General features: G+C 45.1%; 1 protein-coding gene across 5 annotated transcripts in view; it reads left to right on the top strand.

Moving 5' to 3' along the window:
- The window catches only part of CPNE2 (copine 2), a 947,004-nt gene that overhangs the window by 813,879 nt on the left and 118,579 nt on the right, over positions 1-14,546 (top strand). For all 5 annotated transcript variants that reach the window (XM_069653470.1, XM_069653479.1, XM_069653462.1 and 2 more), the window contains one exon: positions 3,334-3,432. In XM_069653470.1, the coding sequence (XP_069509571.1) occupies positions 3,334-3,432 (99 nt within the window). The remainder of the gene's footprint in view (positions 1-3,333; positions 3,433-14,546) is intronic.

Genomic DNA, 14,546 nt, shown 5'->3' with positions numbered 1-14,546 from the left:
TTTACTGTTTATTGTCGGGGTCTTGTGCCATGACCTCAGTTTTCCCCCCCGCACCTAAAAGTTTATACAACATAATCCTCGAATCTCTTTACTAATCTTACTTACTATAGGTGTGCGCTTCTATCTAAACCCTTCGCTGAAGTTAGGCTCTTGTTTGTCTGTTGGTTCTGTGTTGGGGAGTATTCTCAGAAATGCGCTAATTCCCTTCTACCTTAGAGACTTCAGGGCTTTTCTTTTTGATCCTGAAGAGAGTGAGACCTTTTCCCCACTTTATCATGCATTTTCATTTGATTTGAACACTGTTTCTTTTGGTTTTGGAGTCTGACAAACTCCATAGGCATCATCTTTTTACTTTGCGACACAGAGCACTGTCAGTGCAGTGTCATAGAGCAATCCTTTGGATTTCTGCTAATGTTCAAATACCTTCTCTTGGATAACTACTGTTTCCAAGAGTAGTAAAGTGAAATTGACTTTACTTACATTTTTCTCTTTATAGACCCAGCACACACGAACTTACAATAGGGTGCTGGAGGGGTTGCTTAGTATCCCCTTTGTCTAACTTCCTGTGTAACATTTTTATTTTACCCTGTCTACAATTAATGGCTGGTGGCAGTAGTTTACTTTTTCCTACCATTGTGTGTTTTTACCATGGGCTGCGTTCGCAGCTGCAGCATAGCACCAACAGGTGACCATTTTGTCAAAATGGCCCTGGTCTTCTTTTTTCACCATTTCTTGGTAGGAAGCTTCTTCTTGAGATTTACTCTGCGCGCCAAACCAGGTTTGGTCCCTTTGTTTGTTTTGTCTTTGGCGGGGTTCACTGGTGAATCCCACCTCTGGCTCCAGCATGTCTGGCAGGGCAGGAAGTGAGGGAGGTGCCCAAAACTCCCTGTGCTTAGTTTCCTTGGTTACAGAAATGCACCCAAAGGTGATTGGCCTGCTGGCTGTCCTTGGAGGACAGCCACCCTGCTCTGTGAGTGACAGCCAGCCTGCAAATGAATGGGAGAGACTTGCATAAAAGGTGAGGTATTTTGCAAGGAAGGCAGAGCCGACCACTGGACAAAGGAATCCAAAGAAGAACTTGGAAGAGAAGCTTGCTGCAACTCCTGGACTGTTTGTTTGCCCGGTGGAGCCCTGCTGCAGTGCTGAAGCTCCGAATTAGCCTCGACTAGAGAAGTCCTGCAATGGATGACTTCTCTCCTTGGGTTGGTGGGACCAATCAACCCCAAGACTAACTCAACTGAAACTCTCTCTGCTGGCTGTACTTCCATAGCTGCTGCAGGAACCAAGTGCCAGGGGACAGGAACACCAGAATCAAGTGCATTGTTTTTAAGCCAGACCCGAGCTCCAGGAATAGCCTCGGGATTCCTTCGAAGCAGGGCTGACCAAGCCTGACCCACCTCAACAGAGTGCTGGACCCCAGAAGCAAGGAAAGTCCAGAAGGTGTCCAAGAACCGTGTGGGGCTATTTGCGAGTAGCTGAAACCGCCTAGTGCCGCTGATCTGAACTTTGCCCATTGCTGCCGCTGACCTTCGAATCGTAGTGCAGGAGTCCCCAGACGTCCTCCCTCTTGTCCCCACGACTGAGACCCAGGAACAACAGGATCTGCCAGACTACAACAGGAACAGAAGCCAGCTGGAGCCATTCTTCAGACCTAAGGTACAGTGAACTGACGGGTATTTACCCCTTGTTGTGTAGCTTGCTTGCTCTCAGTTGAGACTTGCATTGGCTGCCCTTTGCAGAGGTTGCTTGCAGCTTTGCCCTTCACAAGCCTCCCAGATTGTGGCCCAACAGCGATTTCTTTTTCAACAAAACTCTCTATAACATTGTAGAAGACTTTTTACTTACCTTCAAGAAGTGCCTCAGCTCCCGTCGACTTTGCTCAACTGACATTGACTCTCTGGGCTCCCTGAAGACTCTTCTAACCTCTGACTTTGTGTTTTAACTATCCCTCCAAAAATTCATACATGCCTTACTTGTATAACTGGGAAAGTGTTCATCTACATTGCATTGGGGTTTCAAAAGTGCTTACCTGTTTGAGAAACTTGGTAACCATTGTTTCCTTGCCTAACCTTTTCGTTTTTGCCACAACTTAAGTATTACCATTTAAGTGTGAAAAGTGATATATTAATGTCCACAGTGTCCTAACTATTGAAGTCACCTCAGGGTGTAGGAATGTGTGTGCCATCCCAAAAGGTATCTACTTACTTTATTGAACTGAAGTAGTGTTATTTGAAGTGTATTTTTATTGTTGCCAATTGCTCCCTTCTAAAGAAGGCTTATTTTAAAACTGACTGTTAAATTAATAAATAATTTTTTAATCAAGAAACCACGAAAACAAATGTTATTTGAATATTTCTCACTGTGAAACTCTATGTTGCAACCCTACAGTTCGCATTGACCCCTCCTGAGATAAGCCTGGCTGCTCAGCCACACTACCAACTTGTGTAGTACAGGCCTATACCAACGATTGGGTTACCTACTGCCAAGAGGACAAGGCTGGTGTAGTCTCCCACAGGGTTACTACATACAATCTTGCCTAACATTCTGTTATAGTGGTAGGGACCGAATCAGCTCTAGATTAGGTTTTCTATACGAATGACGTTATTATTATTTGATTTAGGACATCCTGACAATCCTGACACCTTTTCATTTACTGGATTAGGGTCAAGCACCATAGGGACAATTTAGGGTTATTGGTTTGGGAAAATAAAGTAATCCTAAACTCAACATGCCACCTTGTCTGTCTCCTGATTCTGGTTTACAACAGTTATCAATTAACGGTGCAGAATATGGGGCATGACAGAGACTGTGGGAGCGTCAGTGTACTTCAAGATCCGTATTAGCCGTGGCTTAAAGGTGAAGAGGACACAATTGGGGCACCCTGTCTGTTTCAGTATCCATCGAGTCAACGTAAATGTTTACATGGGTGCTCAGCGGAAAATGGCTTTGTCAGAAATGCATTTCTTTTATTATAGAACCTTTTTGTATTGTTCCATTTCTACTGAGATTAAATACATCAAAACTTGCAAGATGGCAAACATCCTTTGTGATGAAGACTGTCTCATCTGAGCGCAAACAACTTTTTCTTATTTTGAAAATTAATAAAGCCTTAGAGCCTACTGCAGAGGGCTATACAGATCTGTTCATGTACTTTCTAGTTCAAGGTCTTAAACAACCAGGGTAACAAATGGTGAGAACTCCACACGATATTGTCTTGATTTGGTAAGCTGGGTTTGAGAGTCTAGCATTTCAGAGTCCAGAAGATTTGTAGTTTCCCGGGTGCAGGTGGCCTTTTTTCGTTCTGTGTATTTAACACTGTCTTCACTTTCTCAGGTTTTGTGTTACGATTACGACAATGATGGCGGGCATGACTTCATCGGGGAGTTCCAGACATCTGTACTTAAGCTCTGTGAAGCACAAGATGGCAGATCAGTAAGTCTGTTCGTATAAATAATGTTTATAAAACATTGTAAACAAGCCAATGTTCCTTTGTTGAGTAAAGACAACAGTGTATGGGCTTGTTTAAATTTGAATCTGTGCAAATTATGTGTGCCAGGAGCTCAGATGTTTTGAGATATCACGGTGTTGGTTCAAATAGTGGGTGGGTGAAGCCATTAGGTCAGCAAACCTATGTTGTACCTCATTAGTGACTCCAATCTCTTGTCATCATTGCATGTTCATCTGGATAAATTTGCAAGCACAGTGGCCTGGGTGCCATTGGGTCACCAGTCAGTGCTAGAATAGACTTGGTGAAAGAATCCCAGACTCAAACTAAGTTTTCTGGGTTTTTGGGGTTGGGCTTTTCCTTTTGTGGCAAATTGTCACTTGTCTGTAGTTTATTCAGTATCTGATCTAAATGTTTAATGGGTGTGAGACTCATGTGTCACACATTCAATGTGGTAATTAAGTGGCTCTTCCTCAGATGCTTCAGGAGTCTGAGACTCCTATATCCAGTAAATAGTGTTTTCACAAGGTGGAAATTGGGCTCTGTATCACAGGATGTATCGTTTTCCCACAATTCAGACTTTCCTAGTTTTCACTGGGCGGTACGACTTGGTATCCCGATGGGAAGTAATTATATAATGGCCAGAAGTAGTACAAAGGAGAGGAAAGGAATTCTACGTGCTGTGCCTGAACTTCATCTCTTTGGTATTTCAGTCACAGAGGTAAAGCAGATAGAAAGTGATAAGAATATGACCTTCACCTCTACTTTAGTAGCAAGGGCAAAGGGCAGGCTATACTCTATGGTGATGAGGTTTAGAAGTGGAAGATGCCAAACAGTGGAGTAGGTTACACAATAAAAGAATGCCTAAGCAAGGCTTTATAAAAATAACAGTCCACTAATCACCTACCCATACACGGTAAATGCACCCATTAATACAGGCTGAATATACACCACAAGGAAATTGGTAAATTGGAAATTGCACTGCAGCAGGGAGAGACAAAATGGGAAAACAGATGATGGAATAAGAGAGACACAAAACAAAATAATGACCAAATAATGTGTTAATTGTCTTTTGTTAATGTAACAAGCAGGGACCTAATTAGTCTTTTGGCTGCAAGGAAAAGGCAGAGGGGTCAGAGATCCTTGGAGTGGGGCATCTGTTCCACTAGTTCACTGCCTTAGTCTACTAAGCAGGCTCAACTGCCTCCCCTAGGCTTGTTGGTGTTTCTCCTTGTAGCAGAAGCGGAAGATGTGTTCTGTGGCTCTTGATGTGGGTTGTATTGGCTTGATCAGGAGGAGGAAAGCTCCAAAAAGCATGCTTCAACTGGCGGTGAAGGCACAGAAGAGGGTCAGGTGTAAGAAGAGTTGGTCATTCCATAGAGCATTTACGTATTGCATGCCTCATTTCATGCTCCTATTCATGCAGATTCCTGAACAACGCTGAGGCCCTTGGACTATAAAGATGGCTGAGGAACCCTAGGGAGAGCTGGCGCCCTCGTCTGCACTTTCCAGGCCTGAAAAGGTTTCAAAGTTACCTACATGGTACTTTGGTGTTTAGGTCCAAGGCTCCTTAACTGCAGTCAGGCTTCAGGGTTCTTCCAGATGTTGAGCTCTCTATTCAACATAAATGGGTTAGGGAAAAAGGCCCCTCTCCCTTAACCGATACATTTCTTGACCCATATGGAAGGGTCCACCCCTAAACAAGATCTCAGAGTGATGGGTGGGGCAATGGGGGCGTAGCAAGAGATTTGTAGATTTGTAAACCTCTGTCATAAACCGCCATTGGAAATGCTGGCAGAGCTGGAGGTACTCATAAGATGGTTTCCCTTTGTTCCATACTGACAGTCTAGTCTTCCTTCAATATGACCGCCATCCCCTTATACTGGGAGGAATCCTCTTCCTCTTTGCGTTGTATCCGTCTCTTTGGTTCGCGCTGCCGGTTCCTGTTGGCTCAGTGTTCCAGCGTTCCTCTGTGCCTGCCGTTATTCCTCTTGTGCTTTCTACGGTCCTTCTATTTACACGTACGGGTGACACTTTCTTAAGGTAATCCTTTGCGGGGTTATATCTTTTCTGCTCATGATTCTAACTTTACTTACGTCGAGGGCTCATCCGCTTCGTGTGCCTTCTGTCTTTCTTTTACGTTTTTACAGACATTCTTGGTTTACTTTCCGCTTACCGCCTTTAGTTCTGTTTCTTCCTTGTTTTCTTTCTTCTTGCTTCCCGCTAGCTTCTTCCTACCTTCTTATCCATTCTTATTACTGATTGTTTACGCTTGTCTTCTAAGCCTCTCTTTCGCGAGCCTCTATTTACTTTCCCTATATCCTTTTGTCTTAAATGCCTGTAACACGCTATTTCTTTCCATTCTGTTTAAGCATTCTTTCTTTCTGACCTGTTCTATTTATTATTCTGCAAATACTTTGTATTACTGCGGTCAGGATACGTTCTATTGGTTCCTGGATAGCAGTGTATTTTCCGTACCATGTTTGAATCCAGTGACCGTATCTCCTGCTCCAGCACTCGTACTTGCTCTCAGAAGTCATTTCTACCTATTCAACATTTTATGTACTCAAGGATACTTCTTACCCTCGGGGTAACCATCCAGACACTTCCCAATCAACAACTGCCAGTATAAGAATTACAGACCAGTTCCTGCTACATTGCCATTCAGGGTTTTTTGTGCCAAAGGCTTTTTCCCTGATTTTGCGAGCTTGCTCCTCGGAGGTCCCCCGGACCTGGTTCCTACTCCGGTCAGGGTGGCCACCGAGGGAGCTTGCACCTACCTACACCAAAAGAAGGAAAGGAAGACTAAGGAGCAAAGGATGCTATGGAGAAAGAAGGAGTCCGAGACTGAAGAAAGTTCCTTTGAGGACCCAGGTGAGGAGGAGTTACAGGAGGGAATTACAGTGCATGACAACCTCCTTGTAGGATATATTCACGTCTTACTGATGTGTCCTGCCTCATCTATGGTGGTACCCAGGGACCAAATTCCCTAGGAAATCATGTGGGGAAGAGCAAAGGATACAGAAAGCTAATCCAGGATGGCAAGATGTTTTCCTCCTGTGGCCCTAGCTCCATGGCTGCCTTTGTTTCCCCATGCCCGATCGCCTGCAGATCAAAGGATGTCTGCAAGTAATGGCATCCCCTTGACTAATCAAGCCCCTCCTGACCAGGATCCAATGGGCTCTGTGGGTCCAGCACAGCCCTCAGAGGTCCTCAGCCTCACACTTGAATGAGGTGTGAAGTTATTCATTAAAGGACAAAAAACATGGGATAAGACTAGTCTGTGCGATTCTCCCCCTTACAACAGATGAGTTATAAAGGTTAATGTAGACATACAAGAGACTTCCGAAGTCCCAATGTTTGGGATTCTGTGAACCGTGCAGTAGAATTTCGTATTCCCATACTAGCTCACCTACAGTTGGTGGTGGTACGCAAGAAACCAGCAAAATCAGAATTGATCATCATTTCTTTTCTACACATACTACCATTTCTTCCTATGGTTGGATAATGAGTTATATTTAGTTTTGTATACCCTCCACTTTGTAGGATGCTGGCATTCTGCCACCAGGCGTGAGAGGAAATTGGAAAGTCCAATGGAAATTAACATGATATGGCAAATTGTGACTAAGGAGACGCTATTTATAAATAACACTTTAGCCAAGCCTAACATTTTACAGAAGTAGGGTTGTCAGTGCCATTGGGCAACTGTCTGATATGTCTATATTCCTAGGACCCGTGTGCTATTTAATACGAGTTACATAAAAATGACCTTCGGTTTTTCATGGGCACATTTAAAAAAAAATGAAAGCAAAATTGTCCACATGTAGAGCCCGTGTCCAGTATGTCATTTAGCGTGTGTCTTTATCTGTGTGTTTTGGTGTCTTGGACTAATCCTTCCAGCCCACCACAGGGCTGGATGGAATGGTAAAGAAAAAAGGGATGAAAAACAAAAGGCGGAGCTCCCCTGCCTAAGAAGGGCCTGGGCAGGGCAGAAAAATAATCCAGGAGTCTTCAAAATGAAATAAAAGTTAGAGAACGGTTGACAAAGGATAAAGGCAGAAGCCAGAGAAGGAAAGACAGAAAAGGGGAAGAAGGGAAAAGAGACAACTCCCTGGGTTGGGTGCACTGCTTAAACACTTTTCATACGCTGAGACATGTGAGCACACACAATGTGAAGACAGGTTGTTCCATGCCAACAGTGTTAAAAGGTATGGCAGACTAAACAATATGCCATGTATTTTACCTTTCTGGGTGCACATTGAACACTTTTCTGCTCAGGTCGGTTTTTGCTTAGCAGTAATTTCAAATTATTTAAATTATTTATTCTAAAACCATCATGTGTTTAAAAGAAGCTTAAATGAATGCTGATTTCAACCTTCATGTGCCATGTTCTCACTCTATGTAAATCTCTGTTAGATGGCCATGTTGCTTAACAGTTGCTGCCATGTTAAATTAAACAGAGCAAAGCTGAAGTATACATATGTGTCTATTGTGATGTCAGTGATTTAGTTGCATACCCCATTGACTGGGAGGCCCACCTGAGAAGAAACCACGGACCCCAATTTTAACGACACAAAACACTTAATGAAAGTGAGACTGACTTGCAGACCTTACTTTCATACAGTACCCACTTTCCTTGAGCTTCTCACATTTTTAAATAACCTTACAGGTTTGCTCTAGCAAATCGAAATCGTTCACATCCAGCATACAGCATTTCTATACATGTAATGTGTTCTCTGGGAATTAGGACTCAGTATAGTATGATCAAAACTATTTTCTTTTGGTTTTGTTTTAGTTTTTTAAGCTTTATTTCTTAGATTTTACAATGATAGCATATATAACATTATGAATGTAATCTTAACAGATAAGTAATATAAAATAAGATTATATAGTTTAAATCAATCAATCAAGATGAAAATAATTTAAATGAAATGAAAATATGAATCAACATATGTCTGTGTATGAATCTCCGGGGGGGGGGGGGAGGGGGGAGAAACAATGCGTCACATTATATTTAGGCTACTCATGGTCTTTCCGTCCAACCATCCTTGATCAGGACGGCCCAACCTGCTTAGCTTCTTGTTAAAGCAGAGAAACATTTTTAAGAACCTGCAGCCTATGGTGCATGTGTTCTAAATCCCTCCTATTCTAAGATTGGGGACCACAACTTGAAGTATTTGAGTTAGTGGAGCCGAAATCCTTACCGTGGAGAGGTGTTCTCATACATATGTCCACTAAGAAAGACAGGCTCGTTAAGATCTTTCCAAAATGGTGCTGTTGTCAGGCGAGCTGCATTTAGCAGTTGTGTAATCAATCCTATTCGATGCCCCATTAGTGGAGATGGATCCTTATCATTACCACCTAGAAAAATGATAAGTGGGCTTAAGGGATGTCTTTAATCCTAGCAAGGACTTCCTTCCATTATGCTTATATCGTTGGGCAATGCCGCCACAGATGGCCCATGTTGCCAGCTTCACCGGATCCCAACCAGCATGCTCCAGACGAGTTTGGAAAAATGTTGTGTAGCCTGTGTAGTGGCATATACTAGCAATAGCACGTTTTGTCTGTGCATTCTTTTACAGTCATGCATTCAGAGCTTTTTTGTATCTGGCCCCATGCATGCCACTACTCTTTTTCATCTGGCCATATTCGGGTGGATTGTAGTAACATCCTCTGAGTCTACCAGTTTGCAACATTGGGCCTTTTTCTTCAGTTCAGTGCCCCTGTATGCCTTTTGGCATTCTAGAACCTGCCATCCTCACAGCACGATTAGTTACCCAAGTATCTAAAGTATCGATATAAGTATCCAAATCGGTCAGTTTTCGTTATTGGGAATTACTCATTGCATTTGATAAATGAGAGAGGTGTATCTCCGACATATAGTTTCTACCGTTTTCCATTTAGCATATGCATTTTGTTATCTGACGCGGGCTAAATTCAGGGTTTTGCGATATTGGCCTGAATGGGCAAGCAAGGTATTATTTGCAACTGTCTGCATCTTTATTCTAGTGAGCAAAGTGTAGATGATGATAATGTCCCTACCAATAGCCTTGCACCTCTAGATGAGTGGTAAATGTGAGTGGCACAGTAGTAAGCATTTTCCTGCTCAATTGCTTTCCACTATTTGTCACCCTGTGCTGTTGGCCAATCAAATATGTGACTAATTTAGACAGCAATCAGAATGCTTGCGTTGTATAGGTTGTCCTATTTTGGTGTAATTTCGACACCTAATTAATCAAAGGTGTTGTTAGTCCATATAAATGTGAACCTGAACTGCCCTAAAGGTATCACATTTGTGGGTCCAGTGATATTTGTACCAACATATGTTGTCATGTTAATCTTGAAGCCAGATATTTCTCCAAAATGTTCACTGTGTGGACATTGTAGTTGGGAGCAATCTCCCAGAAACAAAATGATGTCATCACCATATAGTGGCAATTTAGTGAGGGTTCCCTGAGATAAAAATCCATTTAATTACTTCATTATTGTAGATACATTGGACCAATAGTTCTAATGCCAAGACAAATATCAAGGGTGGGAGAGGTCAACATGCCAACTGCTCCTTCATATCGTCACTGAGTTCAAGCCCCATTAATCTGCATCTCGGTGTGTGAGATTTGAAAATTCACCATTAACATCCAGGGAAATGTAGGGCCAAAACCAAAAGTTCTCATGATGTGCTCCAAGTACATTCAATTTAAGCTATCAAATGCTTTGAGAGCATCGAGCGCCAAGACCACGAACATTTGACCCAATTGCGAGCCTGATTGGATCAGATCTATCACCTTCCTAACGTTGTCGTGTCCTCCCTGGCTGTTATAAAGCTTGTTTCATCAAAGTTGCCCAATGAGGAAAACACTGTCATTAAGCATTTAAGCTAGGATTTCTGTTGAGCAGGGAGATAGAATGGTAAGAGGTGCAATCCTCAGGGTCTTTTCCTGGTTCTAATTTGAAAATAGTAGCATGTTCCGCCATAGCGGGAGATACTTAGCCAGATGTAAGAAATTAGTTATATATTTAGATGCAGTGCCAGGATTGATTTGAAGGTCTCATAAAATAAGTTGGAATCCTGCAGTTTTAGAACTGGAAGGGACGTAATTGCTTGCTCTACTACTTTAGTTGAAATAGGTTCCTCAAATGTGTGTCTGTCAGTTTGGGGCAACTGTGGGAGGAAACTGTGGACAAAGAACTCAAGAGTTCCCTCAAGCTCTTCAGTGATTGTCTCTGTGTGTGCACTGTGTCTCACTGTGTGACCTCCTTGGGTGAGATCTGCCTTTGTCTTTCCCTAGCTTTACCAAAAGCCACAGTTGTATTAATTATTTAATCTCTCAAGACCGTCTTCCCTGTATCCCAAATAATCTCTGCCCCCAAATCTCCACTATCATTCTCTCTAGTTATTTAGGGCATTTTCAGTATGCAGCTCAATTGTTGGAGTCCAGGGCAGACCCATACTCACCCGCTCATTTCTGCGTGGTCCCGGCGCCCAAGGCGGTCCCCACATGCCGCGTTCATGTCTGTGGCATGGGAGGCCAGGAACCACTCTGCAGCGTTACTGCCTCCCGTGGCAGCCGGGGAACAATGGGAGGCATTGCCAATGATGAGCCCTCATTTTATTCCATGATTGCAAAGTTGAGCAGTATCGCAGTCAGCAGACTTGCTTCACTCAAGTGTTCTTTCCTCTAATACAAAACTCACATGCCGAGTCAGGGCATAAAGCCCAAGGATTTCCATTCAAACTTTGTTCTTGCACGGTCACATATGTCGGCCAGAACCTGTGCATCCAGATTGCTCCATGCTTATCGGGTATTTAGGGTTGAGTATTTAGTTAGAGCCTGGATCATTAACTAGAGTTCCAAGCTAGGAGTCATCCTTAGTTGGGTAAGCTTATTTCTAAAGGGTTGTCTATTAGATATGTTGTAATTAAAACTGTATGTTAGTTTTTTTTCTTTAACATTCCATCATGTCTCCACTGCAGCTCCTGATCATTTCATCAGACCCGGAGGGGGGTGCGTCAATTAGCACTCCTGTCCTAGTCTATGGGTCAAACAGATTAAAGCCCACGCAGCCCAAGGGCACAGTGTTGTGGGACGCAGGGCTGCAGTAGACACTGGGCGTTTGATATGTAGCATGTTGTGCTACGTTCCACGCATCAGATCCTTTAAAAAGGGATGATCGGACCCTCTGCGGCAAAGCCCTCGCAGGTGAAAGACGCAGTGTTGTACAAGCAGGACCGCAGGAGACACTGATCGTTTGATAGATAGCATGTTGTGCTATGTTCCACGCATCGGATCCTTTAAGAACCGAGTATCGGACCCTCATGCTGCAAAGCCCGCGCAGGCCAAGGGCACAGTGTTGTGCGACGCAGGACCGCAGGAGACACTGGCCATTTCATACATAGCACTTTGCACTACATTCCATGCATCAGATCCTTTAAGAAGCGAGGATCAGACCCTCTGCGGCAAAGCCTGCGCAGGCCTAGGGTGTGGTATTGTGCGTCGCAGGACCGCAGTAGACACTGGCCCTTTGATGCATAGCACGTTGCGCTATGTTCCACACATCGGAACCTTTAAGAACTGAGGATCGCACCCTCTGCAGTAAAGCCCACGCAGGCCAAGGGCGCAGTGTTGTGCGACACAGGACTGCAGGAGACGCTGGCTGTGTGATACATAGCACATTGTGCTATGTTCTGCGCATCAGATCCTTTAAGAACTGAGGATCAGACCCTCTGCGGCAAAGCTGGCGCAGGCCAAGGGTGCGGTGTTGTGCAACACAGGATCGCAGGAGACATTGGGCGTTTGATGAGTAGCACATTGCGCTATGTTCCACACATCGGATCCTTTAAGAACTGAGGATCAGACCCTCTGCGGCAAAGCTGGCGCAGGCCAAGGGTGCAGTGTTGTGCAACACAGGACCGCAGGAGACATTGGGCGTTTGATGAGTAGCACATTGCGCTATGTTCCACACATCAGATCCATTAAGAACCGAGGACCAGACCCTCTGCGGCAGAGACCACACAGGCCAAGGGTGTGATGTTGTGCGACGCAGAAGCGCAGAAGACACCGGCCATTTGATACGTAGCATGTTGCTCTATGTTCCATGCATCGAATCCTTTAAGAACCGAGGATCGGACCCTCTGCAGCAAAGCCTGCGCAGGCTAAGGGTACAGTGTTGTGCGACGGAGCGCTGCAGGAGACGCTGGCCATTTGATTCATAGCACGTTGCACTATGTTCCACGCATATATCCCTTAAGAACTGAGGACCGGACCTTCTGCGGCAAAGCCAGCACAGGCCAAGGGCGCAGTGTTGTGTGAAACAGGACCACAGGAGACGCTGGCCATTTGATACATAACACGTTGGGCTGCTTTCCACTCATCGGATCCTTTAAGAACCGATGATCCTACTCCCTGCGGCAAAAGTCCATGCAGGCCAAGGGCGCAGTGTTGTGCAACGCAAGTGTTTGGTGGCGAAGTGGTGCAGCCCAGAAGAATACACTGCACAGCTGTCAACATTCAGCGACTGTACGGTAAGAAAGTTGCGGGCAGGGAGAGCAGCCATTACTGCTCTCTAATAAACTGCTCTGCCCTCGTGCATACTTCCACTCAAATGCTTGTATCTACTTAGTGTCTTCACACACCAATTAGGTTTCCTCTCTCACAGTTGCCGCGCTTTGTGTTCGCTGCTGTTTCATTTGCGTTTCTCTACCTGTAGGTGTGTTGTTCCTGTGCAGTTACTTCACTCTGCTTCTGTTTTACCCCCTATGTCTTTTTTCCCTCTCTAGGTTCTTCCCCCTGTGTCTTCTGTTGCTTATTGTTAGTGGCCACTAGGCCTTCTGTCCCTTCTAGGTGCCTGCTCTTCTGTGTCTCCACCAGGACTACTACTAGTTGTTGTTCACTATGTTTTTTCCCCTGCATGTCCATTCCTACTATTGAGTCTACTTGCTTGTCTTTTCTCTGTTGCATTCCTTACTGTGCCTCCCTCTGTGTTGTCCACCCCTTCTATGTCCCCACCTAGTGCAGCCTGTGTGGTGGACTTCCACACTGTGCTGCCTCTCCTCTCTCTTCTCCCTCTTCTCCCTCTCGTTTTTCCCCTCCTTTCTACCTACACCCCTCTATGGGGCGCTCGGTCTCACACATTTTCGGTAACTGCTTTTCTATCACCTATCCTGTCCCTCTCATGAAGTCTGAAAGGAATAAGTTCAACAAGGACATCCTGGTCTCCAATCCAGGCCTTCCCATCGCTGACTCCTACGTCATGGCCTCTTCCAGGCAGACTCTCACTGATATCCTCTTTTTTGTTCCCTCTCCCTACCTATGGGCCCTACATATCCTTTCTCTTCATCTCCCACTAATGGTGGCACTAAATGGGCGGTCCTTTTGGCCTTCTTCCTGTCCTCCAAAACCATCATTAATCTCTATCTAAATGGGACCGTCATGATCCAGGGCACTGAGCCCAACCTCCCCCTCCTGGATAGGCATCTCCCACATTTTATCAACTTCCTCCCTCCCTCCTCCTGCCACTCTATCCACCACATCGCTGGCCACTCAGCCACATTTCTCCTCTACCTCTCTGGCTCCTCTGCCACTCCCTATCAACTCTGCTGCCTCCTCTGTGTCTCTCCCCTCTGCCTCCTCTCTGGGCCCTTTGCCACCTAACACTACTGTAGAGCTCATTCTTGGAATGTTGTTCTCGAACTGGTCTCGCGCGCTCTCTTGACTGTATGCTGGGAGAGCCGCGTGACCAACTGGCGACAGTTAGAGTTTAAATTAGTTAGCGCTGTGTTGGGGCCCCGGGGAGCTCCGTAGTATTAATGTTTTGACTTTAACTTACTGTGTCATCGCATCCTTTCATATGGCGATGAGGAACGGAGCTCGCCACGGAGCCAGCGGGGTGTCCCTGTGAAGCAGAGCAGTGTGTCGGGACATCCAGGGTGCTGACCCCAACGGCTGCAGAGGGTCAAGTAGCTTGGCAGGAAGAGAGGTGTGGGGGCCGCAGGGGGACTGTCTCAGCAGCAGAGTTTCGGAGCTGCAGGGAGACGGTCTCCGCGGCAGCCGCAGGGGGACTTCTCTGCAGCTGTTGGAATGAGGAGCTGCAGGGAGACGGT

This window comes from Ambystoma mexicanum, chromosome 1p (genome assembly GCF_040938575.1).
Source record: "Ambystoma mexicanum isolate Mex_15411 chromosome 1p, UKY_AmexF1_1, whole genome shotgun sequence".
NCBI classification, from domain to species: domain Eukaryota; kingdom Metazoa; phylum Chordata; class Amphibia; order Caudata; family Ambystomatidae; genus Ambystoma; species Ambystoma mexicanum.
The sequence above is the reverse complement of the archived record's forward strand: the minus strand, read 5'-3'. Positions and strand labels throughout refer to the sequence as shown.